This window comes from Cavia porcellus, unplaced genomic scaffold, assembly GCF_034190915.1.
Source record: "Cavia porcellus strain 051 isolate PalLab524CR breed Dunkin Hartley unplaced genomic scaffold, mCavPor4.1 scaffold_7, whole genome shotgun sequence".
NCBI lineage: Eukaryota > Metazoa > Chordata > Mammalia > Rodentia > Caviidae > Cavia > Cavia porcellus.
The window spans coordinates 48,993,500-49,021,497 of NW_026947490.1; the positions used below are offsets into that span (position 1 = coordinate 48,993,500).

The 27,998-nt window shown below is 50.0% G+C and overlaps 3 protein-coding genes across 8 annotated transcripts; 1 reads left to right on the forward strand and 2 right to left on the reverse strand.

The window, feature by feature from the left end:
• Positions 1-124: 124 nt before the first annotated feature.
• On the forward strand, positions 125-4,076 carry Ppox (protoporphyrinogen oxidase). 3 transcript variants are annotated; one of them, XM_003466584.5, is made up of 13 exons: positions 125-407; positions 523-617; positions 769-903; positions 1,050-1,165; positions 1,370-1,502; positions 1,793-1,937; positions 2,049-2,239; positions 2,712-2,772; positions 2,941-3,059; positions 3,137-3,247; positions 3,348-3,497; positions 3,635-3,677; positions 3,761-4,076. In XM_003466584.5, the coding sequence occupies exons 2-13, from the start codon at positions 531-533 to the stop codon at positions 3,901-3,903; spliced, it is 1,434 nt and encodes a 477-aa protein (XP_003466632.1). In that variant the 5' UTR covers positions 125-407; positions 523-530; the 3' UTR covers positions 3,904-4,076. The 3 variants fall into 3 exon arrangements, with proteins under 3 accessions (XP_003466632.1, XP_005002339.1, XP_023419491.1); XM_005002282.4 differs by having other exon boundaries at positions 125-617; XM_023563723.2 differs by lacking the exons at positions 125-407; positions 523-617; positions 769-903 and having other exon boundaries at positions 1,780-1,937.
• An 84-nt stretch (positions 4,077-4,160) lies between these two features.
• On the reverse strand, positions 4,161-10,754 carry B4galt3 (beta-1,4-galactosyltransferase 3). 4 transcript variants are annotated; one of them, XM_013149232.3, is made up of 8 exons: positions 10,473-10,754; positions 9,548-9,726; positions 8,917-9,214; positions 8,099-8,334; positions 6,952-7,142; positions 6,703-6,825; positions 5,081-5,185; positions 4,161-4,948 (listed from the first exon to the last, which is right to left on the reverse strand). In XM_013149232.3, exons 3-8 carry the CDS (start codon positions 9,176-9,178, stop codon positions 4,675-4,677), a joined length of 1,191 nt encoding a protein of 396 aa, XP_013004686.1. In that variant the 5' UTR covers positions 9,179-9,214; positions 9,548-9,726; positions 10,473-10,754; the 3' UTR covers positions 4,161-4,674. The 4 variants fall into 4 exon arrangements, with proteins under 4 accessions (XP_013004686.1, XP_005002340.1, XP_023419496.1 ...); XM_005002283.4 differs by having other exon boundaries at positions 8,917-9,191; positions 10,473-10,753; XM_023563728.2 differs by lacking the exon at positions 10,473-10,754 and adding an exon at positions 10,220-10,443 and having other exon boundaries at positions 8,917-9,191.
• Positions 10,755-19,675: 8,921 nt separating this feature from the next.
• Positions 19,676-27,895, reverse strand: Adamts4 (ADAM metallopeptidase with thrombospondin type 1 motif 4). Its single transcript, XM_003466588.5, has 9 exons — positions 26,795-27,895; positions 25,390-25,713; positions 25,036-25,168; positions 24,408-24,578; positions 23,477-23,763; positions 23,185-23,371; positions 22,674-22,849; positions 21,290-21,465; positions 19,676-20,859 (listed from the first exon to the last, which is right to left on the reverse strand). The coding sequence occupies exons 1-9, from the start codon at positions 27,464-27,466 to the stop codon at positions 20,433-20,435; spliced, it is 2,553 nt and encodes an 850-aa protein (XP_003466636.3). The 5' UTR covers positions 27,467-27,895; the 3' UTR covers positions 19,676-20,432.
• Positions 27,896-27,998: the final 103 nt, after the last annotated feature.

The window sequence follows — 27,998 nt, forward strand, 5'->3', positions numbered from 1 at the left end:
ATTGCCGTCGCCCCGCCTCATGGCGTCATTGCCAATTCAGTGCTCTCATTGGTGAATGTGAGCCAGGACTCACCAATCCAGAAGCAGAAAAGAGAAACTGACTAGTGTCGCCAATAGAGTAGACGGATCGCCGGAGGGACCGAAAAGGTTGGGGGCGGGGGCAGCCGACTGAAAGTACTATACTTAACTGGGTGGGATGCGGAAAGCAAAAGGCCCTCAAGACTTAGATGCTGCTACAGAGGCCTGCGAGAACAGATAACGCGGGTGTGGTCCTTATCTGAACCAGCCGAAGAGAGACTTTGGACTCTACCTCCTGGATCCCTCATTTTCTTGTGCTTCTCGCTATTTGGTGGATGAGTCTTGTCCCCAGGTGAAAACCTCGTTGTTCCACCCGCCCAAGCACTCAGGTGCGGTCACTTTCCTCTAATTACTAAGTGGCCTAGGGTGGAACGCGGAACCGCGAGGCCTCTGGAGTGCAGGGCGCCCCGCAGTTTGCCTGTCAGTATCGCCCGCTTTCCCCAGGCTTTCTGATGGGCCGTACCGTGGTCGTACTGGGCGGAGGCATCAGTGGCTTGGCCGCCAGTTATTATCTGAGCCGAGGCTCCTGCCCGCCAAAGGTGAGTACCCCACCTACGCTGGAAGCCACCAAGTGTTAATACTCTTATATTTCCAACAAAAATTAGATGAATCCTGGCCCTGGGACGCGGCCCACCCCTGTCTCCAATCCCAGCTACAGATACTGCTACAGTATCACCCACTTGTTGCCAGGTGGTCCTGGTGGAGGGCAGTAAACGTCTGGGAGGCTGGATCCGCTCGATTCGGGGGCCGGATGGTGCAATCTTTGAACTTGGACCTAGGGGAATTCGCACGGCTGGAGTGCTGGGAGCCCAGACTTTACTCCTGGTAAGAGGCTTGTGGAATGTGGAAGAGAGATAGATGGCAGAATGGGCTTTCACTGAAGGGTATAGAGCAGAGGGGAGGAAGTATACTTGGTGAGCCAGACCTTTCCTTAATTTCTACTCTCTTTTGGGGCGGGGGGTGGAGAGCAGGTGTCTGAGCTTGGCTTGGATTCAGAAGTGTTGCCTGTCCGGGGAGACCATCCTGCTGCCCAGAAAAGGTTTCTGTATGTGGGTGGTGCGCTGCATCTCCTACCCACTGGCCTCAGGTAACAATCATTCCCTTACTGCACATCGTTCCGTTTTAGCCTCATCCTCACATCCTTGAAGTTAGTTACCTCCACCCCCACCTCTTCACCCTCTCCCACCCCCACTCTCCCTCCTCACCTCTTACCCAATTGAATGGAAATGACCCCATGGAGCTTAGAGGGTAAATCAGACGGTCCCTCTTCACTGTACCTTCTTTTATGCAGGGGGCTCCTCCGCCCTTCACCCCCCTTCTCCAAACCTCTATTTTGGGCTGGACTGAGAGACTTGACCAAACCTCGGGGCAAAGAGTCTGATGAAACCGTGCACAGTTTTGCCCAGCGCCGCCTTGGACCTGAGGTGACACTGATCAGAGGCCTCAGACCTCTCCCATACCAAACCAGCTGCAGAGCCCCCTGCTCAGGACTATCCGCAGCGACTCTTTGTATCACTTAGGGATGCCCTCTTCTCTTCCTATTCTGGATATCTCCAGTGTCTGGAGTGAATGCCTTCCTTTCCTTCCCATCCTTCTGTTACGGTGGGAATATTGCCCAACTCACCCTCTCCCCACCCCATTCATCACCAAGCAGGGGTGTTAGAAACCAGTGCAGCTTATTCCCTGGCCTCTCATTCCCAGTCTTACCCTCAAGGTGGCATCTCTAGCCATGGACAGCCTCTGCCGTGGGGTGTTTGCAGGCAACAGCCGGGAGCTCAGCGTCAGGTCTTGCTTTCCCAGTCTTTTCCAAGCTGAGCAAAGCCATCGTTCTGTAATCCTGGGGCTGCTGCTCGGGACAGGTGAGGGGAGCTTGGTTCAAAGGGTGAAGATGTTTAAGAATTGCTAAAGTAAGGGTCTGGTGCAAGAAATGCTGGTTTGATAATTATTTTTTTTTGCTTCTTTTGCTGCAGGGCGGAGGCCACAGCCAGACTCAGCACTTATTCGCCAGGCCCGGGCTGAGCGCTGGACCCAGTGGTCACTCAGAGGAGGACTGGAGATGTTGCCCCAGGCCCTTGACAGCCACCTGACTAGTAGGGGGGTCCATGTTCTCAGAGGCCAGCCAGTCTGTGGGCTCAGCCTCCATGCAGAAGGGCACTGGAAGGTAGGGGAACCCTCTGGAGTATAATGAACCTGTGTCAGTGTTTTTATCTTTGTCAAGAGGATTAACCAGGCCAGGGGTAATAGAACTGGAGTTACACATTGTTTGCCTTAGAAGCTATGCAGAAAAAGTTACGCCAGGTTGCTAGGCCTTCTTGTGAATCTTCCTCAAAGACTCCTTTGATGTAAGTCTGTGGATAGAAGTAGCTTGTGAGTGACTTGGGGATGGAGAAAGGACAATCTAGCTTCACTGAACACTTCAGAGTGGCTACACTGACATCTGGCCCACTTCCCAGTGCATACAGAGCAGTGATCTTTGTGAGGATGACAGTCATTCAGTGTCTTCATCCTGGGTCAGCACCCAGTCCTTCCTGACACTTGAGTGCCTGGAATACTTGAAAATGAGGCAACAAAAGTCTTATCCTACTCCTGAAATTCATTATCCCTGTGTGTCTCAAATATTTTCATCTTTTCAGGTCTCTCTAGGGGATAGCAGTCTGGAGGCTGACCACATTATTAGTGCCATTCCAGCTTCAGGTAAGGGGTTGGCCCCTCCATTTGCCCAGCAAGCTGTACCTTTCTGGGCCAGCAGGACCACACCCTACCCAGCCCCTAACCCAACCAGTGCTTCGGGAGGCTAATCCCAAAGACAGCTGATATAATTGTGGTGCGAATGCTTCCTGAATCAGGCCTCTTCATCTCCAGAGCTCAGTAAGCTGCTCCCTGCTGAGGCTGCGCCTCTGGCTCATGTCCTTAGTACAATCACTGCCGTGTCTGTAGCTGTTGTAAATCTGCAGTACCGGGGAACCCATTTGCCTATCCAGGTATGACAAAGAGAGGAAGGGGGAACATGGACTCAGGAGCCCTTTCTCTCCTAATCTATCAGTTTCTTCCTCACCAGGGATTTGGACATTTGGTGCCATCCTCTGAAGACCCAGTTGTTCTGGGAATCGTGTATGACTCCATTGCTTTCCCCGAGCAGGACGGGAATTCCCCTGGCCTCAGAGTAACTGTGAGAGAGGACAGCTTGGTTTAGTGGGCTTTGGTTTTAGGGGCTCCTGTGTTCCACCATAGGCAAGGCCCGGCTGGTCAGTGCTGTATTCTCTCCCTAGGTGATGTTGGGAGGTTCCTGGTTACACACATTGGAAGCTAGAGGCCATGCCCTATCTCAGGAGCTGTTCCTACAGCAGGCACAGGAAGCAGTTGCCACACAATTAGGATTGAAGGAGCAACCAAGTCACTTCTTGGTCCATCTACACAAGGTGAGTTGGGGCCAAACCCATCAGCTCCCCATTACAATGGGGAAGCTGAAGGCAGCAACTGATATATTTGACCTTATGTCAGCTGTAACTTAGAAAATAGATAATAAAATTTTTCCTGTCTCCTTCTCTCTCCCCAGAACTGCATCCCCCAGTACACACTAGGTCACTGGCAAAAAATGGGTAAGCTTGGAATGCAGCTGGGCTGAGGAAGGCTGAGCAAGGGAGAGCCCAGCAGTAATACGTCTTTCCTCATTTCCTTCCAGAGTCGGCTATGCAGTTCCTGGCTGCTCAAAGGTTGCCTCTGACTTTGGCTGGCGCCTCGTATGATGGGGTTGCTGTCAATGACTGTATAGAGAGTGGGCGCCAGGCAGCAGTCAGTGTCCTGGGCACAGGACCTAACAGCTAATCCCCAACTCCTACCCATGAAAATAAAAGTTGATTAGGGGCTGGGGACTTAGCTCAGCGGCATAAAGCGCCTGCCTTGCAAGCAGGCAGTCATGAGTTCGATCTTTGGTACCAATTAAAAAGGAAAAAGACAAAAAAAAAAAGAAAAAGAAAATAAAAGTTGATGGTGCTTAACTTGGAGTAGCTATTCTGTCACCTGTAGGCATGTTGGGAGAGGGGGACAAATTGTGCCTATGATGCAAAAAAAGCAGAAGCAAAGACAAGACAAAGTCCTTTATTAGAAAATATATCAAAATCCCAGCCCTCTGAGCCTGGACCAGAAAAGGAAGCTACTCCAGCACTGGCAGAAAGTACCCAGGGAAGGGTTTCCTTCACCGAACAGCTTCCCAGGAACCATAAATAGAATAAATATTCACAGAGGTCCCAAGAGAAGCCAGATTATTCTTGAAAGACAATGATCTCCATGGAAGAGGAAGGGGCTTGGGGTCCAGCCCTGCTCCTACCCCAGGGGCAGGGGACTCCCAGGAGTCATCACATAAAATCATGACATCAAAGATTCACATTCATAAGGCCTAGCAAGTGACCCTAGAAAGAGTGAGTCCCCAGATCTAGAGGAGCCCAGCTCCAGTCCAACAGTGCGAAGAGGCTCCTGTCCCCCAGCACAGCACTGAAGTTCAGTTCCCTCACATCCCTCTAAGAACATGAGGAGCTCTGAGGGTGGGGAGTATACAACCCTCTTTTCAGTTTCATGATTAAGGTGGGCAAGACGGAGTCAGTGTGAACCACGGTGGGCTGTGTGGTTGGCAGTAGGCAAAGGGCCAGGCCTAGCTGGAGGCCGGCGCTGTAGCATCTCTTGACGGAAGGCCTGGGAAGAACCAGGTGGGTAACGGGGACCAGAGGGAACCCGGGGACCCCGAGGGTCAGTCCCAATATCTGCTGTGACGTTGGTATAGAGAGGACCCAGCTCTCGAGCCAGCAATCGGTATGTCAGTGAGTTCATCCCATCTTGTGTCCAGGAATTCTGGGTACGAACCAGGAGGTCAAACCTGAGGGTGAAAAGTTGGATACTGAGATGCAGAAGCAACAATGAGGACACTAGGGACCCTTGGGAGTTTCCTGGCTAGGGATACAGAGCCCTGAGAATCCAGTAATAATTTCCAAGCAGTTCTCCTTCCTACCTGTGGGGATTTTCCTCGTTACCCTTGTCGCCTCGGTGCTTTACCATCTTATAGTGCCCCACAGATGTAGGGGGCCGAGAGATCTTCATCCCAGCCAGGCGCACCCTAAGGGAAAAGAGAGGATTGTGGAGAATGCAGAGTGGAGGAAGGCTGCTGGCAATGAACAAGAATAAAGGCCAGCAAGGAAGGGGCTGCATGTTTCTGTATACAAAGGACAATTCTTACCTGTTAGGTAGAAAAAGCACTAAGTTCAAGGGAGAAAGTCAAATGGAAAGAAGGAAATGACTGAAGGGAAGGTAAAATCTGGATGTATCCAAATCTACAGGACCCAGGGACTAGGGATTTAGCTCAGTGGCATAAGTGCCTGCCTGGCAAGTGCAAGGTCATGAGTTTGATCCCCGGTATCAAAAAAACAAATCCACAGGGCCCAGTGCCAGGCAGTACCTTGGGTCTTTAAGCAATTAGCAAAGGTGGATTTGCACCTCCTACCTTTGCTTCCTAAATGCACCCCTGCCCCAGGAGCTGCCCCTGCAGTGAGTGTCGGAGGGACAACGAGAGAGGCCATTTTGTCAAAATTATACAAGGAACTTAAACAGCCGTGTGTGTGTGTGTGTGTGTGTGTGTGTGTGTGTGTGTGTACACGTGCACGCTAGAGATCAAACACAGGACTTTGTACATGCTAAATGTATGCTCTACCACCAAGCTACCCTAGCCCAGAAATCTGTTTTCATGTTTGTGTGTTTGAGGCAAGGTCTTACTGTGTAGTTCAGCTGGCCTTGAACTGTGCGGCCCAGGCTGGCCTCAAACTCTCAGCAGTCCCTTTACCTCAGCAATCCCTTTACCTCAGCCTCCCAAGTGCTAGGATCACAGGCAAGTGGCCCTAGCCTAGCAACTGTCATTTGGAGTAATAGCTACACTACACCGACTGTTCTCCCTTGCTTCTGTATTATGAAAGGAACAGAAACAGGTCACTGAATCTCATTCTTCTCACACAGAAGCAAATAGTGATGGCCTAGCAAGGAGCTAAAATAATATATAAATTTTGAATTTTCTGGGTGCTTTGCACACATGCATTGGATGAGAATTCACATGAATGTCACCCCAGAGGACACAAGGGGAAGGGGAAGAATGGGTCCAGCATACCGAGCCAAAATAGTCATACAAGACATTAAACTGGGTCAGCTGAGGCTGGAGGTCAGAAAGTTTCACATGCTGAAAAATGAGTTGACATCAATGCAAACAGCACAGGCCTTTTCCCTTACTAAGCAATTCTAGGCCCCATGGAGCAGAACCCCTCTCCTCCTATCTTCACAGGATGTGGTCTGGATGCAAGCCCAGCAAAAGGCTGAACTAAACTGTCTGTAGGCCCCTTTCCAGCTGGAATCCTATGACAGTATTTCCTATTGATCTTATCTGCTCTCCTAGGAATATAACTAACCACATATAGAAAACAGGAGGATAGAATGGGCAGCAGTGTGCAAAAACTGACGGGTGGAAAACACTAAAGGAAAGGAACACACTCAGTACAGGATCAGAGAGCTAAAGGTTAGCACTGGAAGGCTATGGCCAGGGGTGGTCTTAAAGTTTGGGGTGGGGAGGGAGGAGGTGGCAGGAAGTCTAACCTGGCAGCAATGTCGTCATCCTCACCACCCCAGCCCCAGTATTCGTTGGGGAAGCCATTCATCTTCAGGTACTGGTCAGGAGTGAGCGCCGAGACTCCCCCAAAGTACTGGGGATATGGGAGGCTAGGAAGAGAAAGATCCTTGTATTCCAAGTCTTTTGGAGAGACATCCCTACCCACAATCCCACTGGCTGCCCTTCCACAACATGGTTAATTTCTCTGCTTCCCAACACTCTTCAGTGCCCTGTACCTGTATCCAAACTTGTTCATGGCAACAGCAACATGGCGGGGTCCCCGGGGGTCGCACACATAGAGATTGTGGTCATTTTCTGGCAGGAGGTCCACATCATGTAAGAACAGGCAGTCCCACTCTTCATCCCGCAGGGCCTCCCGCACCCCAACATTCAGTAGCTTTGCCCTGTTAAATGTTCCATTTCCAGCCTGAAAGATAATGGAGGGAGACCAGATTATGTGATAGGCAGCATAAAGGAGGGTGAAGTACAAAAGTGTTAAGAGGGAAATCTAAGCAGAATGTGTAGTGAGAGAATGAAGGGAAAGAGAAGGTATCTTTTTCATTTACTCATTTTGTGTGTGTGTGTGTGTGTGTGTGTGTGTGTGTATGTGTCTTTTTGAGTCAGGGTCACACTACACAGTTTGGACTGGCCTTGAACTCACTTTGTAGCCCAGGCTGATCTCAAACTTGCAATGATTCACCTGCCTCAGCCTCCTGAGGGCTGGGACTACAGGAGTGCACCACCATGCCCAGCTAATCATTCTAATTTTTGCACAGCAGTATGTGCTTAACATTTAAGTGCTACTATTTAGCATTTCATCCTGACAACTGTGTGAAATGCATGATATATTAATCTATTGCTCTTTGTCTCTTTCTCTGGTGTTCTATTTTTTTTATTGTTGCTGTTCATTTTTTGAAATCATCTCACTATGTAGTTCAGGCTTGCTTTAAACTCTCTGTGTAGCCTAATATGGCACTTAGCTGAGTGATCTTCCTGCCTCAGCCTCCTGAGTGCTGGGATTACATGCATGCACTACCATGCCTGACTTGTTTGTCTCATTTTAGAGTGTTAAGCATCTTGCTCAAAGTCATGCATGTCACAAGTTGCAGAGCTAGAACTTCAGCCCCCATCTTCCCAATTCAAAATAAAGCCACTTTACAAAACGAAAAACCAAGGGATACTATAGGACAGAGGGAGTACCCCACAGAATAATGAGAAGTATAGGACTAACAAGTTAGGAAGAACAAGGCCAGGTGCTTCTCCACATTCCGTAGCCAGGCACCTTACAATTATCCCAGGGACTCATTAGATGAGAGGAGAACAGCATTTACTTGAAGCTTCTTAACACAAAACACAGTCAGAGTGGGGTAGGTAGCGGGGTACCTGGTGGATGACATAGATGCCATAAGCAAGCTGCTGGCGCTGCAGGAAGGGGTGCAGGTGGTAGAGCAGCAGGCGCAGGTGGTGCTCCCGGGCACGATGGGGCACAATGATGGCTGTTCGCGAGCGGGGCTCACACCCTGCAGGACGGTACCGGCCCCCAGGTTCTACCCGGGGATTCCGCTCCACAATCTCTGCTAGTGATGGCACCGGGCTAAAGGACACCGACACAGGACCCACTGTTGGGCGGGAATGATAGTTCAAGAGTTGGAGGGGCAAGAAGAAAAGAATGAGGACCAGGGCCTGGGAATAGCTCTGGCCCTGGCAGTTTGAGCCCAGGCTCAGTTTCCCCAGGCCTCACCTAAACCTTGGGTTTCCTTGCATTGCTGCTGTAAAAGCCTGGAAGGTACAGGTTCCTGCCTAGCCTGCCTTCCTTAGTGGGGATCAAACCTCTGACCTCGCACTTGCCAGGCAGGTGCTTAACCAATGAGCTAAATTCCCAGCCCCTTGCCTTCCTTTTTTAGGGCTCCGTAACTTTGTCCTACCTTACAGGATATAATGGTGCAGTGGGGGTAGAAAAGAACAAGGCTACCAGCTAATTAAACCAGGGCTCATCAACTGGGGAAATAATTCCAAGCCTGGGGCAGACAGAGCCTATAAAAGGGCAGACAGTGGAAAGCTTGGTTCAACAGGACAACCTCGTGTAAACTGAATTCAGAGTCCCCTCTGTTTCCACCTCAGCCCATTCCTGCCACTCCGTGCCTGCCCAAGGCTCCTCACCCTGACACTTGTCCTTTCCTTCTCCTTCCTTTTGCACTCACCTAGGAGAGGAGATCGCTCTGGACAGTAGGGCAGACCTTGAGGAGCTGGAGGACCTCCTGGGGCTCCAGGGGCCCCAGGCAGATGGCTGAGGTTACTGTAGACATCTCGAGGGTGAGAATAATCAAATGTTGGCCCCTGTTCCCGGCCAAATAGGGCACTAAGGCTTCGGAATCCCCCTAGTGACAGGTACATCATGACGGCCAGCTGGGAGCCCACAAGCAGGGCCAGTGTGCAGGGCCGCTCCAGCAGCCTCCGCAACATCTTGAGGTGAGGTCTGAGGAAGGAGAGAGGGGAGTTCTGGGAGCAGGTAGGAGGAGAGCAAACCAGCAGGAAGACAAGTGGATGGGGTAAAGGTGGTGCCAGGGGCAAAGAAGAAAAACAGGTATAGAACAGAGTCACAGAAAGGAGCACACAGGTGTACAATCTCGCAAGGAAAAGAAACAGAATATAAGTACCAACAGCCCTACCACCTGTCACTTCCAGCCCAAGTTTCACTCTCCCCCACCACCCCAACCACTCCCACCATCTACTCTCAGTCTCATTCCCCAGGATGCTTACATCATTCAAGTCCCTGTCACAAGTCTCTGGAGAGCACTCCCCTCCTCCAGTTTTAGAGAAAAAGAGACTCACCTAGATTCAGGCTGTCTTCTTCCTGTTCATGGGGTTTCCAGGGGGCCCCGGGGGCGCAGAGATGTGAGGCATTATCTAAAATTGGAAATGCCACAGAGGACAGAAAAAGGCTCCATCCAGCTCTCCACCAGTGAATCTGGGACCGGCTGCCGCAGAAGTGGTCGCAGATAACCAGCCGCCTGCATGGGCAGAGATCAGGAGCAGGGTTAAGTCGGTTTCCCAGAGGAAGTGAGGGAAAGTGGTTGGAAAGAAGAGGTGCAGAAGATGCCAGGTCATTGGCCTTTCTCCCAGGCTACCTGGAGTGATCCTACCGACGCTGTCAGGTATGGACTCAATCTCTTGCTCCCACTCCAACAGGACGCACTTGACTGGGGATCGGGAACCCAGCAACTACTGGAGACACTGCGTCCTCACACCAAAAATCAGTTCAAGAAGCAACACGGTTTTGTCAGGACCACTGAGTGGCCTCAGGAGCACCCAGGGAAGCAGGAAACGTGCTCTTTGCTTTCTTCACGCTCCGCAGGTGCAGGGAGCTGTGCACCGGGGAGCTGCAAAGAGCAGGGTGGGGGTGGCGTCCTCTACCTTCTCCACTCTTCCCTTCTGGCTGATGAAGGGTCGCTGATGGACAGAAGGGCTGGGGCAGAGGCCGCAGGGGTACCTGGGCGAGCTCACCTGGAGGGGCGTGGTCAGCACTCGGCCTGGGGTTAGAATCCTGGTCTCTCGGAGCACGCCCATCTCACCTCTCTCCTCTCGCGTTTGCCCTCCCGTGCTACGTGAGCCCACTCGGCCCCCGTCTTCACTTCCCTCTGAGTTACCAGGTCTGCTCAAGCTTGTCTCCAGCCTTCTCCCCAAACTCACTCTTCAGACCGTCCAGACCTTTCTCTGAGGCCTCTCTGTTTTGCTCCACGATCCCCAGCTTACGTACCTGGCCTCCAGCTTCCCGGCATCACCGCCACCCCGACAGCCGGGCATGTTTCGCCGCCGCCATCTTGGAAGCGGGCGCCTCGGAGCGGAGCCTGGCGTCACGGGGCGGGGCCGCCAGGCCGCACAGCCCTGACTGCCCGGCCGGGTGGCTGTGCACTGCTCCCGGGGTGGGTGCGTCCTAACGCGACTGCATTTCTCACCCCTTAAGTGTGTCAAGACCGTGGCTCACGCACTTCATTTTCCACGGGGCTGAGGGAACAGTTTCTGGTGCAGCCGACGACCTCACTATCATCAGGGGCAGGCTGGGCCTTTCTCCAGCTTGTCGGCAGCGCCCCCTGCAGCCTAGTGCTACTTCGTATCAAAATTGTTTCTTGCTGGGGCTACATCATTGCAGACTGCTCTAGCGCTTTTTTGTATCTCCATAGTATCCGGCAGGCCTTGAAAAAGAAAGAGTTAATAAAGTAATGAAACATTGAGCGTGGAGGGAAAGGCAGCGTCTGCTTTAATGCAAAACTGTATTTCCCTAGGTGTTAAGAGTAACATGCACACTACATTGCTGAGAAATATGTTTATCTACTCACGCCTAACATATTGTGTTTCTCAGAAGCAAATGTGCCCACTGAGGAAACAATAAGAGACTTGAATTAGTCATTGTGTCAGCCTCAAAAAAGTTCCTGGCCTCTTGTGTGTGTATGAGGGGAAGAACGGATATAAACAGTAGCGTGATGAATATGATAACGCAGAAATGCCGCCTCATTCACACGGAGGGATTCCGGAAAGGCTTTCCAGAAATAGTGCCGGCTAATGGGAAACCACAAAAGATTTAGCTTTATAGCACATGCTTTTGTACGATTCTGTTTTTTATGTTTTCGTTGGAGTTATTTTACAATTCAATATAGGTAAATGATCCGAATGCAAATTCTGTCTCGTCTAATAGTTCAATTAAACTTTTACTCCCCACTTGTGGAAAAGAAGCAGATTTTGCCTCCATTTTCTTATTAAAGTGTTGTATGTCCGACCTGTAAATGTGTGTGTCCTCTAGATTTTCTCCTGTTCTGAAACTGCCATTTTCTTCGTGAGTTTAATGTAATAAATGTGTTCATTTTCATGTGGGTATTGAAGGAGACTGACTCCTTAACCAAATTTTGGACAGGCACTTCTGGGTCCTCTTCTTAATTAGGTCTGATTCTTCTGCTCTATCTTGTGCCAGCCTAGTTAGTTTTAGCAAGAATCCTGCTAAACCAGAAAAGTGAGAGGTACATATACACACACACTTGATAACTATCACTCTCACCTATATTCAGAAAAACTTGCTAAGTCAGTTTACTAGGAATCCCCCCCCCCCCCGTCCCTTGTTGTAATTTTTCTTTCCATGCACTCCCTTATTCTGCCTATAAATTCCCAATTGTCGTTGTTGTATTAGGGTTTTTTGTTTTGTTTTTTGAGACAAGCTTTCAACTGTGCAGTTCAGGTTGACTTGGAACTCAATATATAGTCCAGGCTGGCCTGATCCTCCTGCCTCAACTTCCCAAGTGCTAGAATTACAGCCTATGCCATGTCCAGTTGTCTTTACTGTCTTAACAACTGTCAGATTAGTTTTTCTTTAGCAGAACGCGGCAGTCATATGTTTTACCTATTTCTGAAAATGAGCAATGTTCCAGGTAGAAAAACAAAAACTAAAATAAAGAAACCACATAAGCACAAAAACCTGAAAGGAGGAGGAGATTAGGGGACTTGGGAAATTGAAATCAGATCAGTAAGGCTAGACAATAAAAGATAGGGGAGGTTGAGACTTGAGATGAGATGAGCAGGTACAAGACGATGAAAGACTCAGCACACCATTTTAAAAGAGATTGGAGCCAGGGATGCAACAGAGTGGTATAATCAATAAGTTAAAAAGAGGGCTTTTGAAAAGTAAAATAAAAAATAAATAAAAAGGGGGTTTTCCTCCAGGGACAAGAAGACATTGAAATATTTTAAACAGAGAGAGGGATGGTCTGAATATTGGTGAAAGGAGAGCACTGTCAAAGGAGTCAAGATCAGAGGCAGGAAAGCTATTTAGGTTTTACAACAAAAGTTCCCAACTGAGCTCCTTGCCTGAAGTGATCTCCCTGGGCCTTGTGAGGACCCTGGGCCCAGAGGCTGGTGGGAGGGAGGAGGAGCTGGCCATCCATGGAGGGACTGATTGTTCCCAAATTCCTTCCTTGTTTCTTAGGTTATGGTTGCCAAGTCTTGAAAACTTCATCTTGGAATAAGGATGTAGCTCAGTGGCACAGGGCATGCCTAGCAAGTATGAGGTTATGAGTTTGATTCCAGGTACAAAAAAAGAAAGAAAGACCAAAAAAAAGGAAAGAAAGAAATAAAACTTCATCTTTGGAAGGACTGAAAGGACAGTAAGTTGAAGAGGAGGCAAGACATTTCTAAATATTCCAACCACAAATGTATTGTTATTTTTTATTAGTTTACATGATGTCTTTGCTATAAAAGAAGTGTGTGTTGATTGACTATCTGGTAAATGGAGAAAAGGAGAAAAGAAATTATGGTACGAAGACAAGCAAAACCACTGTGGATATTTGGGTTTATTTCCGGGCAGTTCTTTTCTGCCCCTCCTCTGCAGAGTCATTTAAATATAATTTCATCATGTGGCTTTGAAGCCCTTGGCTGTGTGGCAGTGTAAAACATCCTCTGAGTTTCCTGGGTGAACTGAACCCACTATTATGATGCTTTGTGATAGTGGAAAGAACTACAGGAGGGGGCCGGGGATTTAGCTCAGTGGCATAAGCACCTGCCTGGCAAGCATGACATTGCGAGTTTTATTTGGTGCCAAAAAATTTTTTTAAAAAAGAACTACAGGAAAGTGCTAGCAAACAGCTGACACTTACTACATCTGGATTTTGGGCACAAAACAGTCAAGTAAAAGCCCCTTTGCTGCTGCTGTTTGTTTTTTAATTTTGTTATTGTTGCCGTACTAAGGATTGACGCAATGCCCCACACACGTTAGATAAGTGTACCACTCAGCTATACCTCCAGCCTGTTTTAAATTTTTATTTTTGAGATGGGAGCTCACTAACTTGTGCAATCTGGCCTCAAATTTGTGATCCTTCTGCCTCAGTCTCCTGAGTATCTGGGATTGCAGGCAGTGCTACCATGCCCAGCAAAGCTCTGGGGTTTTGTTTGCTTTGGTTTTAGTTTTTGGCTGTGCTGAAGATTTAACCCAGGGCCTTTGCACGGGACAGGCAACTGCTAGGTCTCTGGGCTACATTCTCATTTCTTTTCCTTTTGTCTTTTGTTTGTTTTGTTTTAAAAGCTTACTGGAGCTGGGCATAGTGGTGCATGCCTGTAATCCTAGCACTCAGGAGGTTGAGGCAGGAGGATTGCCATGAGTTGAAGACCAGCCTCAGCTGCATAGTGAGTTCAAGGTCAGTCTGAACTATGTAGCAAGACCCTGTTTCAAAAAACAAAACAAATGGACCAGGGAATATAGCTCAGTTGCATAAGTGCCTGCCTACCAAGCTCAAGGTCCTGAGTTCTATTCCTGGTACAAAAAAAAAAAAAAAAAAAAAAAGACACAGAGAGAGAAAAAAGCCTACTGCAGTAAAAACCAACTTCTACCGATATGGTATTCGGCTCTTGCAGACCTAATGTTCAGTTTCTACCTCCTCCCTATCTACCGTCTCCTGACCATTCCCTTCCATCTCTTCACACGCTCTCTTTTCAAGAAGCTTCACCCTGGACACACACACCCTGAACTTATCTTCACTTATATTTGCTACATTTCTGAAAGCTCAAAATCTAATCTGCTGTTTTCTACCACCGCATCCTGTCTTTCTATATTCTAAGTAAATCCTAGAGCCCTAGTATTCGTGACATACAACACAATAGAAGAAGCAGTCTAGTAACCACAACTAGTTTCAAATAATTTAAACCTATGCTTTGTTTCCCAAAGAAACATTGGAGGCAGGGGTAGGAAGACAGAGCAGAAGCACACTGTAATGTCTTTAAAGTCTTCTCTCTCATTTAACATTTTCCACCTGCATGGTAATGTCTCTCCAAAAATACCCACTAGAAGCTGGGCATGGTTGTGCGTACCTGTAACCCCAGCACTCTGGAGGCTGAGGCGGGAGGATCTTAATGAATTTGAGGCTGACTTGGGCTACAGAGTGAGTTCAAGGCCATCCTGAACTGCATAGTGGATCTTGTTTCAAACAAAACAAGACAAAACGAAACCGTCCCTCAGCCCCTACTTGCAGCCCAAGTTTGTCCAGCTCTTGCCCTGCTCTGTTTCTTGCCTCATCTACCATCCTCCAGCTTCATATCTGCTCCATTTACTTCACTCAGATTTTGCATAACATAGAAGGACTCTGGAGTTGACCTAGTAGGCAGAAATCCTTCCCCAGGGGAACAAGAAAGGAGGACAAGGATGGAGGAGGAGGAAAAAAAGAAGGGACAAGAAAAAAGAGAGAGCGACCAGAAGGAAACAATGGAAACAAAGCTTTTGTAAACAGGGAGAGGAAGGTGCTGCCCAGCAAGTGCAAGGTCCTGAGTTTGATCCCCAGTACCCCCAAAAAGTTGCTAAACAAGGAGGAGAAGAGGGGCTGAAGAGAGGGGAAGGAAATGGGGGGAAAGAAGCAGCAAGATATATTATATACAAATCCCCTATGATGAATTTATTATTATGTATATCTAAAAGGTACCAATAAAATTAAAAAGAAAGAGATAACCTTCTTTCTACCTGCACCCCTATGTGGGACTCCATAGAGTCCCTGGATCTTACAGCTTACTTCTAGAAAGGACTCCTCCAGGACCATTTCTGTGACCTCATATTCTGGGAAAGCTGCTCCCACTCTGTCATGGCATCTGTAGCACAGTCTGGTCCTCCCTGACTCTGTCAGCCACAGAGTATAAACTCTCTGAGGACAGAGATCATGCTTTCCTTTTATCATCCCCTAAAGGTAAACAACTTTTGGCACGAATTCTATAGAAAAGCTAGGCACTGGGGCTGGGGATTTAGCTCAGCGGCATAAGCGCCTGCCTTGGAAGCAGGCAGTCGTGAGTTCGATCCCTGGTACCGATAAAAATGAGAAAGACAAAAAAAAAAAAAAAAAAAGAAAAGCTAGGCACTGTGGTGCATTCAGGAAATCTCAGTACTCTAGAAGCTGAGGCAGGTCTGTTTGAAACCAGGCTGGGCTACATAGTGAGATTCTATGTCAAAAAAAGAAAAAGAAAAAAACAGCACAAAAATCTCATCTTAGATCTGAGTAGATAGTTCCTTGGTTTTATGTGAGTCAGAAAGCAAAGCAAGCAAAGGAAGTGATTCAAGAAACAGACAACAGTATCGGTCACTTGCAAACAGACACACAGTGCTAAGCATTTGCATTGCATATGCTAAAGTTTTGATGACCTCTCTATAAGACAGGGAGTAGGAACTCATTTTACAGGCGAGGAAAGTGAGGCTTGCAGAAAGCAAGTGGATTTATGTACCAACATAAACAAAAATAATTTATGTAATAACATAAAACAACATAAAACGTTGTTTTATGTAAGTAAGTAGTGAAGCTTGGATTCAGTTTGACTGCAAAGGTCCATGTTCTTTTCATATGCTCCAAGAACAGGATGACCACAGTTTATAACCCAACAGTTTATTTATTGAACAAATAAGTGGCATAAAGCCAGTCATTTTCAACAGGGGAGATCAAGTCAATTAATATATTTTGTTCTTTGATCCAGACTCATTTTCAGGACAACTTTTTAAAGCAATATTTTTGGCTCTGTAATGCCTATTTGCACAGACATTATGAGAAGAGAGTGCTAGTGCATGTTATGAAGCTGGATGTATGTGTGCAACACGTGTGTCACTGTTTGTTTGGCTTTCTGGGATGTACAGTCAGCTTTCTGCTGACTGTAAGGGATGCCTAAGCTACTTCCTCCCCTCCCTTTCCTTCCTAAGGCTACTTAAGTACTCTGCGGCCATCCCCATATAAGGTCCTGTCTGGGGAAGTTGTTCAGTATTGTTGCTCCCGCACTCTCCGCACCCCCTCTTTCGGAGCATTTTTAGAACTGGTGGTTTCCTGCAGCTGCCTGCTGGTTACTCTTGCTGCCAGTGATGTTGACTTCTCCCCAGTGACAGTCAGTGGGAAAGGTATTCGATTGGCTCAGAAGCATCTTCTTAACCAATCAAATGTTAATATATTGAAATTCACTTCCTTGCCCCTCCCTCCCTCCAACCAGCCCCAACCAATGAGAGGCTGGTTTTGTCCCTTCCTGTCAATGTGAGTATTTGAGAAAACAAAATATTGTAGTACTGAATAGAGATTCAATAAGTGAGGGAATAAAAGTGTAACTGTCCATTGCATTGCAGTCTCCAGAAATCCTGGCTCTCCACTTCCAGCACAAAAATAGTGTTGTATAAATGCTCAGATTTCCTCCGTTCTAACCGTAGAAGCAGAGAATCTCTGGGGCTGGAGGAACTTTAAGAAATTAGCCCGTTTCCATTGTTGCTGCAGTCTTCTTCCCCACCTCCAGCGTGTACTCATGCACAACGCTTGGCATCTCATGATTGTCCAAACTCTGCTTGAACTTGGCTGGGTGATGAGGCATTTACTTCCTCTGCACTCAGCCTCCTTGTTCCCTTTAGATACTTCAGTGGTTTCAGGGCCACCTTTCTTGCTGTTATTCCTGTTTCTGATCCTGCTGTATACCCACACCCTCCTAGCTCAGGCCCTCGGTGGCAGTAAGTAGGGAGGCGGGGTGGGGTTGTGGGACAGAGGTCTCCTGGGCTCTTACAACACGGTAAGAAATTCTTGGACTCCTGACTTTAGAGTATTAGCTGGAGCCAATAACCTGCATCAGGGAGGGGCGGTACAGAAATGATCATTCTAGAAAGTGATCAGGATTTGCCTGAGATTGAGCACTGGGTGCCCAGCATTTCTTTTCTTTTCTTTGGTTCGGGGGATCGAACTCGTGACCTCGAGTTTCCTGAGCAGGCACTTACGCTGCCGAGCTAAACTCCCAGCCCAGCATTTCTTTTTATATTTTTTTGACTGGAAATTGAACTCAGGCCTCATACTTGCCTGGCAGGTGCTTGTGCTGCTGAGCTATATGGCCAGCCCCATCTTTTCTTTTCTTTTTCTTTTATCTTTTTCCTTTTTATTGGTACCAGGGATCGAACTCACGACCACACACTTGCAAGGCAGATGCTTATGCTGCTGAGTTAAATCCCCAGCCCCATCTTTTTTTTTTTTTTTTTTTTTTTTTTTTTTGTATCAAGGATCAAACTCATGATCTCACGCTTGCCAGACAGGTGCTTGTGCCGCTGAGTTAAATCTCTGGCCCCATCATTTCTTTTTGAAGAGCTCTGTCTCTCTCTACCCTCTTTTCTCTTATTTTCCCATCCACCTATCTACCCATGCAATCATAGAGGTAGCCACTGCGATCTAAAACAAAACAAAATGATAAAAAAAAAAACACTTTTATATGTCAGTAAAAGCCCTACCCACCAAGCAAAGGATTTCTCCTTAAAATAGCACATATAAAAGTGATTTACAAAGGGCAAATCACTGAAAGCTCCTAAGAAAGTGAGAAGGGCTATCCTGATTACCTGTCCCAAGGACACAACCCAAGGCACACCCGCCTTCGCCCTGCAGAGCCTGTTCAGGCATTTGGCCCTTTTCTTCCAGTTCCTTGTATTGCCCCATCATTTTTTCTTCTCCTCCCTAGAATGCAATGTGAGCTCCTTCAGGATGTGGGCATTTATTTTGTTTGTGCCTCCTGTTAACTCCACACAGACCTCTGCTCTCTGTACATGAGCTCATAGCACCAAGGTCCTTGAATGTATTCTTGGTGGTCCCCTTCGGCTAATTAGATGGAACAATTGACAATAGCTTGGCCTCGACCCACTGTCCTGTTGCCACTTCCTTCTTCCTGATCGGGAGAAGACCAGGGCATGGAGCCCAGCAGTCGCGCCAGGTTTACTTAGGCCTGTGGGTGGCCCTTTTCTCACTGTCACAGAGGGAGCAGGCGTGGTGCTGGGTGGTGTAAAGTACGGGGCATGATGTAAGGCTCTGCCTGGCACAGACCTTGATTGGCACAGCTCGGCCCCAATGAATGGAACCCACTGTACCCCGAGCCGCGCAACAGCCCAGCAGGGGCTGCGATGGAAGAGTGCAACTCCTCCAGTCCCTCCATTCTGCCCTCTCAGCTCACAGTGTTCTTTTCCTCTGGTTCCTCTCTCTCCTCTACCTTTGGTCCATTCCCTGATTCCCAGCAGTCCTACTTCTGCCACTCAAAACTCCAAATTCCTACAGGGTCCGCCCACTGCCTTTTCCTACCCTATCCCATCCACAACTCACACAGGACTGCCAGATTCTTGCTGCAGTGAAGTCACCGGTGCAGACAGACGGACAGCACTCCACTGTTCCTCTTGTATTCAGCCACCACTGGACACTCAGCCCTCCTCCACTCTGGTCCTGCTTCATCCTATTCTCTTTTGCCTTGTCACCTGTCCCCAAGCAGGCCAAATCCATTCCCTCCGGTTGAATTCCATTCTATCCCCACATCTTCAAAGATGTCTGCTGGGTTTACTTGGTTGATTCTGGAGACCCTGTCCCCGTCATTCAGTAATCATTAGTGTAACCTCTCATATTGCCAAAGCCTTTACTATTTGAAAATATGGAAACCTTTGCTCCCAGAATAACGCTGTGGCAACAGGTAGTTTTAGTGCCATTCCGCATGTGAGTAGCCTGAGGATCAGCATCAGTGACCCAGCACCACCCAGCTAATTCGATGCTGGCCCCCAGCTCAAATTCAGACCTGTGGGCTTCTGCTCCGGGGCTCTTCCTATGTCAACAGCCCTGCTCCGCTCAGTCCCATCACTGCACACCTGTCTCTGGCTTGATGCTGTCCTGTTTATTTTTGCACTTTCAGGTCCCCATCCACTGTACTTGCCAAGTGTTTATTGTGTTGCCTTCATGCGTCGGGGTGCTTACACAGATGAGGATCAGAGAGCTCTTTTTGACAGTCCCTTGGAACTTGGGACAGGGTTCCACCAACCAAAGGTGCTGAGGCTGGGGGTCAAAGGGGCACCGTTGACATGGCTCTTTGCCACTTTCAAGTGCCCGGTAGACTCTGCGGTGGGCAGTCATGGACAGAAGTGTGATGGTAATGACTAATACCAGCTGTTATTTGTTGAGCACCTACCAAGTGCTGTGCATTGTGCTAGTTCTTTATTTACATTACCCACACAACAATGAATCTCTAAGGAGGTATTATTATTGGAAAATTAGAAAACTAATGCTCAGAGTCACGGAGCCAAGATGCAATCCACACCTGTCTGACTCAAATGGAGCACATAAATAGAAGAATTCAACATACATCTTACAAATATGATAACCTGTCACTCCCTGAAGGCTTCTCCTGTCCTTGGCTTTTCCCTCCCCCAGAAATTAAATTCAGAGAGAGGAAAGCAGGGCAGGTTGTACCTCATACATAAGTGCACACACACATTTTTACGCATACACACCCCCACACACACCACTTACACTTATCACTGTCACCCTGGATTTCCGAGCCAGGGCAAGTACTATGAGGGGTGGAGGTCAGTTTCCTAGGACCATAGTCCTTGTCCCCTTCCCTGGTGCTAAGTAAAAGTGAATAAATACCTAATAAATATAACTGGGGTCCAGGACCCTCCCTGCCTTCCCCCTGCCACCTGTGGCCTGCAGGGAAGAGGGGACAGTGTAGGTAGGAGACTGTCTCCTAGCCCCTTTTGTGCACCAACCCATCCCTGCCCTCTTGGGAGATAAGCGCAGGGCCAGCCTGCACAGCAGGCCAGAGAGCAGGGGTAGGCTGCACCCCACAACCCCTCCCCGCTGTGTCTTAACATGAGGAAGCGGCAGAAGCCCCCTCATTTTCCCAGCTGAGTCTGAGGCCCCGGCGCCCAGAAAGGGTAGCCGGGATGGTGAGGTTATTTCCTGCCCGCCCAGGGGCGACGCCGGAGGATCTCCAGGATCTGTGCCCGACGGTGCAGCCAGTCCTGTGGAGGCGGCCGTGGTGTGGAAGGGACTGGCCGGGGCACGAAGAAGCTGTACCGAAGCCGAGCATTCTGTGGGTTGCCAGCCACCAGGACTTGTAGTATCAAGGGCTGGGCCAGTGGCCCATGGCCCGACAGTGTCTCTGAGGCTGAAGTGGCCCCACTGTAGTGCAAGCTAACTGCCCCAGGCAGTGCCACATCTGTGGAGGAGGGCATCAGTGTGTATTCACCATTCAGGGCATAGGAGCCATCTTCGAGCTTCAAAGCCAAGTAAATGTTCCGAGGGCCAGGGGGTCCTTGTTGCCGAACAAGGATATGGGTGGCCCCTGCAGGGATAGTGACCACGGTGTTGTACCCGTACCTGTGTGGAAGGAGCAGACGGGAAGCTCAGTATCTCCTGAGGGCCCTCAGCCTCTGAACTGGTGTCTGATGGTGTGCGTATGTGTGTGCAGAGGGTCGTCCCCTCTCCAATGTGAGCCATGCAGCCTACATCAGAGCTACCTGGACACATACCCTTTCCCCTCCTCTCTGTGGACAGTGACACTAGCTATCCTGTGCCCTTCTTTCTCCCACTCCCTCCGTGCCTGTCCAGTGCCTATCTCCTTCCTAGACTCAACTCAGTGATCACTTCTTGCCCAAGGACATCTTCCTGGTGCTCTGCTGAACACAGGGACACTACACGGTAGCCCCCTGCTCCTCCATCTCCTCAGGATGGAAACACGGTTAGTTCATGTCCCTATCCTCAGAGCCCAGAACAGCATCTAGGAAAGGAAAAGAAATGATGAGGGAACCTGAATTTTCTGAAGGAGCCGGATTGCTTGCTGCAGCTGGAGCCGTCTCCGCCACACACCATGCACTTGTCAAACTTCTTTTTGGAGCCAATAATGCGGTCACAGCCAGCGTGGATGCAGCGGCCCTGGACACAGACTGAGGAGCTGTCCGGGGAACAGGGGGTCCCATCCACTACCTGAACAGGAGAGATGGAACAGTGAAATGGTTCTTCCTAAATTGGGAGGAACGGGTAAGCCAAATAAGACTCAGGTCCCACAGGGCATTGGAAAAGCTAAAGTGTGGGGATGTGGATGGTGTGTAGAGTGAGACCCAGCCACTGTGCAAGATGGTAATCAGAATTACAATTATAAAAGCCATCATTTTCACCAGGCACAGTGGTGTACATCTGTAATCTCAGCACTCTTGGACCCTGAGACAGGAGGATCACAAGTCTGAGCCCAGCCTGAGCAATTTAGCAACTTGGTGAGACCTTGTTTTTTTGTTTTTTAGTTTTTTTGAGACAGAGTCTCACTATGCTAACTTACTTTGTAGCCCAGGTTGGTCTTGAACTTGCAATGATCCTCTGGCCTCAGCCTCTCAAGTGCTGAGACCTTGTCTCAAAAGTTTAAAACAAAAAAAGTGCTGGGATATAGCTTAGTACAAAGGCCCTGGGTTCAATTCCTAGTACTGGAAAAATAAAAAGCATAACATTTTTTAAACATGTTATGAACCAGGCAGTATGACAAAGCATTCATAAACATCAACACGAAACCCTCCCAACTATTATTTGAGGTTTCTAGAGATAAACACTAAGGTGAGAAAGGTTGAGGAACCAAAGGTTGAGCCTACACAAAAGACAGGCCAAGGTGCTAAAGTGGAAATTTTAGGTCTCAGTCCTGAAACCAAACCCTAAACGTGATGCTGTGCCCACATGGACGCTAGAGGGCGCCAACCAACAGGAATTCTCTGCAGATAGGAGAAGGGAAGGAGTTAAAGGCTGCTAGGGCTGGTTTTTCTTCTCCAGGAAGCCTGCCACTGAGGAACTGTCTGTCCATGAGCTGAATGCTGCCACCACCATAGTTTGACAGGGAAGCCCATAAAGAGAGTAAAGAACTTGCTCAAAAGGCCACAACCTTCCATTCTCACCAAACACAGAGCAAGGAGCTTGGGGAAGAGAGAGAGAAAAGAAGGGAAATGTGACAGGCCAGAGCAGGCTCACTGGCCCTGTATCCAGCCCAGGGCTTATTTCCCTAACACACATGGATAGATAGGTCTGAGCAGACTCCTGGGCTGAACTGGTTGGTATGGCTGTGGGAAAGCCAGCATGGTTCTGTTTTGAAAGATCTTGGCTGTTAGAAGCCAAGGGACAATTGAGGAGTATCTGAGCATAGACACGGCCCTTACCCGTGGTTCCAGCACATAGTAGTAGCCCAGTGCCTGGGCCTGGCAGGTGAGTTTGCACTGGTCCCGAGGGGCCACACCAGCGTAGCGAGGAACCCAGTCCATGGGCCCTGGGAAGCCCTTGAAGAGGTCAGTGCGATGGTTGTAGGCAGCACACTGCTCCTCACGGAAGGTCAATGCTAGAGGGTGAAATGGATAGTTAGAACTCCCTCCTCAGACTGTCCCACTACCCCCAGACCTCTTCACCTAGCCCCTCAGAACCTTTAGACAGCATACACAGACTGCCAGGGACAGGTTCAGAAAGGTGAAGTCATTCCACACCAGCAGCAGGGTCAATCAACAAGCGTTCTTTTTTAACCCAGGCTGGCCTCAAACTCACTAAAATTCCCCTGCCTCAGCCTCTCAAGTACTGGGATTTTTACAAGAGTGCACCACCATGCTCGGCTGACACCTCCTTGGTCCTATTCTCCGGACTGTCCTCCCTGTTCTACCCTCCTTTCCCAAGGAGACCCACCTGAGCCAGTTGGGCAATTCTGGGTGTTGCAGGAGCGGAAACGAGTGCGACGGCCTTCACAGTACTTGCCACCATTCCGGGGCACAGGCTTTGTACAGTCCCGGGAGGAGAACTGGACACCACCCCCACAGGTCCGAGAGCAGTCGCCCCATGGTCCCCAAGGACCCCAGCCACCAGCCTGTGGAACCTGCAGAGGCACAAAGTGGACAGGTGGGATGAAGGTACTTACTCTCTCTGGGCTTAGGGAGTCCCGACTCCCCAGACCCTCACCCACCCTGCCCTGTGACCTCACATTGAAGTCCTTGAGCTGGTCCACGTGGAGGCAGCGACCACCCATGCAGGCCTGTGTGGGCCCACAGGGGGTGCCATCAGCCCAAGGTGAGTGCTTGGTTTGGCACATGGCATGACCATTGAGGTGGCCAGAGCACCAGAGAGCAGCACAGGGTGGTGGCAGCTGTGGACAGTGGTGTGAATCAGGCCCAAAGGTCAGCTGGCACTGGCGGTCAGCATCGTAGTCCTTTCCAGGAAAAGTCACAGGAAGATTCAGGGGAGCCTCTGGCTTGTCTAAGAGACAGTGTCCTGGGAGGAAGTAGAGGTACAAAGTCAGCAAGGAGCGGAGGGGAGCATTTAGGATTCCCAATGAAAGCTTAGGCTTGCCAGGGCCTGGGGAATCCCTGAAAAATAAATCCTAGGGCTATGTGAGGCTTTATTGGATGCTTACTATGTGGTGAGCACAGGCTAAGTGATATTTAACTGTGGCAAATTCCTAGGAGGTAGCTATTATCATTTTACCTAGTTTACACATCAGCTACAAGCAGCAAGAGGTGAAATGACTGACCGTTACCCATCTGCGTACACCTAAGGGACAGACTCAGGATAGGAACCTGGAACGCCAAGTCTTCCTGCTTTACCTGCCAGAGTCTGTTTCTCATCAGCAGCTCTGCCTAGAACAGCTATGCTGCTGTTCTTGCACAGCTCAGTGGGTGACACCGTAGCCACCTCCTTCACATTTACCTCATTCCAATGTCGGACCTAAGAAGACCAGTTCTAATTCTCTTGAGCCAAAACTTTGCTCCTCTCACTGAGCAATTTATTTTGCTAGGAAGTGGTATGCATACAAAGACAGCAGTTTCTCAGCCTTCCACATGCAAAGGAAGCAAGTGGCGGAGTCTGTGTGATGCAACTGAGTCCCATCCAGGGAAGGGTGAGGGCTGTCTGCTTACCGTAGCCATTGTCCAGGAATTCAGTGATGAAGTGGGCACTGCAGGGAGACCAGGGCTCCTCGGGGTCCACGTGAGCCATCACAGGAGCCATGACGTGGTGGGAGCTGCTTCCCTGCCCATTCGAACTGATGCACTGCTTGGAGTTATCGTGAAGCATGTTGAACACATGGCCTGGGAGAGCAGAGGTCTTGCTAGTGTTCAGGGTCCCATCCCTGAACCCATGGGGGGCTCCCTCATGAACCCGGTTGTGGCTGGAATGCCATTTGCCATTCTACCTTGCCCCAATCTCTGTCTGATGCTAACAGCTCCTAAGGTAGACCCCATGCTGCCCTGATTTCCCTTTCCCAAAGGAAGGTGTCATTGGAGACCACACTCCCAGTCCTGAACCCCCATTCCCTCACTGTCTCTTCCTCCAAATACACACACACACACACACACACACACACACACACACTTCATGGTAGGTTTCCACATCCTATTTTATTTAACAGGAAAATTTAAGAATTGGATCTAGGCCCGGGGATGGGGACAGGAAGAAATACCTTTGGGTCCCCATTTGTACCTTGGTAAGCTCACGATCCCCTCATTTATGTACCCCAGTTGCTCCCTGACCCCAACCTCCCCTTACCCAGTTCATGAGCAGCAGTGAAGGCTGACTGGAGCCCGTCGTCCTCTACCACAGCACAACTTCGAGCCGGGTCGCACACAGTGCCCACATCAGCCATACCCAGAGTGTCACAAGTGGAGACCCCACATAAGTCCTATAGGGAGGGATTGTAGAAGCTGCATTGAAAGAGCCAGCACCCATGGGCTCACAGTGGTAGAATCTGAGTTGGTGGCGGGGCCTGGGCTGTGAGGACCCAGCACTGTTAGGGCCCAGAGGATCCCACATGGCAGTGTGGCTGGAGCCAGGCACCATTTCCATTACAGTTCAAGGAGTGGTGCCTCTTGGTTGTGCCCAACCTGTACTGACGGGTCTCACCTGACGGGTAAACAGAATGGCTGTGTCGAAGTGGTCAGGGTCCGAGTCCTCTGGTGTATTGAGGCCCCGTTGCCAGGCACAGAAGCTGCGTAGTGTCTGGGCAGCACTGGGCCCCACCTGAGGCCCCTCTTGGCCTGACCCCAGAATCACTAGTCGAGTCACCACCAAGCTGACAGGATTGCGGATGCTTGGGTGCTTGAAGGCCTTGGCTGCTGCTGCCATAACTGTCAGCAGATAACGCTTTAGGCCTGCACCATGGAATGCTGCCATCTTGTCATCGGCCACCACCAGGGTCTCCACGAATCTACTCAGTGAAGCAAAGCGCTGGGGAGAAAGAGGGAGAGGAGGATCTTGAAGTAGCTTCTGGGACCCATGGATGGCTTTCCCCCTCCCTCACTTCCTGGGTCTGGAAATAAGCAGAGACAGCTGGGCCCTGCATACCCCTGAGATTCCTGACAGTCTGGGTTGGGCCCTCCCCTCAACCCCAAATCCCAGGGCTTTTGTGGTAAAGCTGAGGAATCAGCTGTTGATTCTGAAGAGGAGGAAAGACAAATGCCACGTCACAGGGCTGTGAGGGCCCCCCAGGTTAAAAGCCACTGGGTTGCCTCTGGGAGTGGCTTTGGGGGTCCCCCAGGCCTGAGTATGTATGGCTGGGGCCTGTGGGACTAGGGCTGGAGGGCTGGGCTGCAACGTGTCTGCCCTGTGCGGTTGGAGGAACAATTCAGTCAGCAGCTAGGGCTGGGGCCAGATCTCAGCGTGGCGGGTGTGGAGGGAGGTCTGGTCTGGATTAAAGCTTAAAGCAAGGGAGGGAGAGGGGAGTGGTGGTCTAGGGGTGGGAAGAAGGAAAGGATGGAGCCCCAGGCAGCCTCACAGTCACTCCTCAGGGTGGGGCTGACCAAGAGGTATGGGGATCCTTTCTTACACTGCCCACTCCTGTCCTAGTTTGCAGTTTGCCAGAACAATTTCGAAGGCAGCATCAGAAACCAGAGTCCAATTCCTTTGGCCTGGCCTCAAACCTCACTCCTTTAGTTGGGTGTGGGAGTGAAAATCATTGGGGCAGGGAAAAAAGCCAATGCCGAGGGGCTGTTAGAGCTTTATTGCTGGGGAGAGTGCCAGCAGGGGACGCCATGGGCAGGCAGGGAGGAAGGAAAGGGGAGCGACTGTTTCCAGCCTAGCATATGTGACCCACCTCTAGGAACCCTCAGAGTGGATCTGTTAGAGGGGCTGGGCAGAGAGGCCAGAGTCTTTCCTAGACAGGAGGCCAGTGGAGAGAAAGGAGAGGCAGACAGAAGAGAGAGGAGTGGAATGGCCAGAAGTGGAAGTGGGTGGGGAGAGGGTGAATAGGGGTTAGTGGGACAGACATGGCCGGAGGACAGTGCAGGACACACTCTATAGAGTTGCTTACCTTGGCTCTTCGGGGGCCGGGATGGGGACTCCTAGGAGGAGCCTTGACATTGCACATGGGACCCTGGCCGCTGGCAGGACTTTTCCGGCGAAGGATGTGGGCCCCTGGGCCCCCAGCTGAGTTAAGAGTGCCTCCTTCCAGGGGTTGGAGGTGGAGCTCAGCCCCTCGGTACTGCAACACCCCTAAGAGGGCTCCTCCGTCCCAGTGCAGAGATGCCACCGACTCTGGATCTCCATTGATGGTGCCAGTTAGGTAGGTGCCTGGCTCCACTCCACCCAGCAGTTCAGGTGCCTGGCCCAGGTACTGCACAGTCAGCCCCTCAACCCGCACACCAGGATCCTGCTCCAGCTCTAGCAGCAGCATCTCCCCAAAGGCCGGCAAACGGTACAAGAGTCTAGCGGGGGCATCCGAACCTGGCAGAAAGCTGCCGTTGAGCTTCTCTGGAAACACGATCTCCTCCTCCCGGGGAAGGGGGCTAGCCGGCCTGGCTGAGGGCAGGAGAGAGACCAGCAGTAGCAGCAGCAGCAGCCACACCAGTCCTTCAAGAGGTGCTGCAGGGGGCAGCAGGCGAGGATGGACTCTCCACAGCCAGAGCCCAGCCAGGCCCCTCCCGGGATGTGAGCCTGTAAGGGACATGGCACAGGGGCTGCTGCTGGCAGGGACAGAGGCCATCTGGAGTCACCAGGTCCTCTACACCTTAGCTGTAGAAAGCTCCTGTCTAAAGCTTAGGGCTTCCTCGTGGCAAGGCCACAGGCAGTTTTCAGAGGGGATGAGAACCTTCACAGATGAGAAAAGTTAATCCTTGTACTTAAGAGAGCTGCTCAGGGGTCGCTTCTCCAAACTGTCTTCCTGCACCCTCCTGTCTCTCCTGCTCACAGCTTCTCTAGCCTCTCCCTTTGCAGGACTCTGTCTGGCTGCGCCTCTGTGCTTGCCCTGCCTTTGCGTCCTGTCCTCTCGCTGTGCTTTGTCTCAGCTTCTCTCCTCTGTCTCTCCGTATTTATGTGTCTGCGGGTCTCCCTGTGGGCTCTCCCCAGCCTCTCTCCGCGCCAGCTCTTTTAAGCAACCCAAACTCTCGACTGATTGGCTGACCAGTAAGCCACTCAGTCGGGAGTTCTGTGAGTCTGCATGGGTGTCTCATAGCTTTCAAAAATCCTCGGTTTTTGTTTTCCTTAATTTAAAAAAAAAAAAAAAAAAGGACTTGCCG

Bases quoted from the DNA above. Each gene is read 5' to 3' on its own strand.
- Adamts4 (XM_003466588.5), bottom strand. From the start codon at position 27,466: ATGGCCTCTGTCCCTGCCAGCAGCAGCCCCTGTGCCATGTCCCTTACA. The intron at 25,169-25,389 runs GTGAGACCCGTC...CCCTCCCTATAG, and splicing joins CCATTCTGTTTACCCGTCAG to GACTTATGTGGGGTCTCCAC. The intron at 21,466-22,673 runs GTAAGGGCCGTG...TCTCCTGTTCAG, and splicing joins ACTATGTGCTGGAACCACGG to GTAGTGGATGGGACCCCCTG.
- B4galt3 (XM_013149232.3), bottom strand. From the start codon at position 9,178: ATGTTGCGGAGGCTGCTGGAGCGGCCCTGCACACTGGCCCTGCTTGTG. The intron at 7,143-8,098 runs GTACCCCGCTAC...ATTATCTTTCAG, and splicing joins GCATCTATGTCATCCACCAG to GCTGGAAATGGAACATTTAA. The intron at 5,186-6,702 runs GTTAGACTTCCT...CTTTTCCCTTAG, and splicing joins GATGACGACATTGCTGCCAG to GGTGCGCCTGGCTGGGATGA.
- Ppox (XM_005002282.4), top strand. From the start codon at position 531: ATGGGCCGTACCGTGGTCGTACTGGGCGGAGGCATCAGTGGCTTGGCC. The intron at 1,166-1,369 runs GTAACAATCATT...TCTTTTATGCAG, and splicing joins CTCCTACCCACTGGCCTCAG to GGGGCTCCTCCGCCCTTCAC. The intron at 1,503-1,792 runs GTGACACTGATC...CTTACCCTCAAG, and splicing joins AGCGCCGCCTTGGACCTGAG to GTGGCATCTCTAGCCATGGA.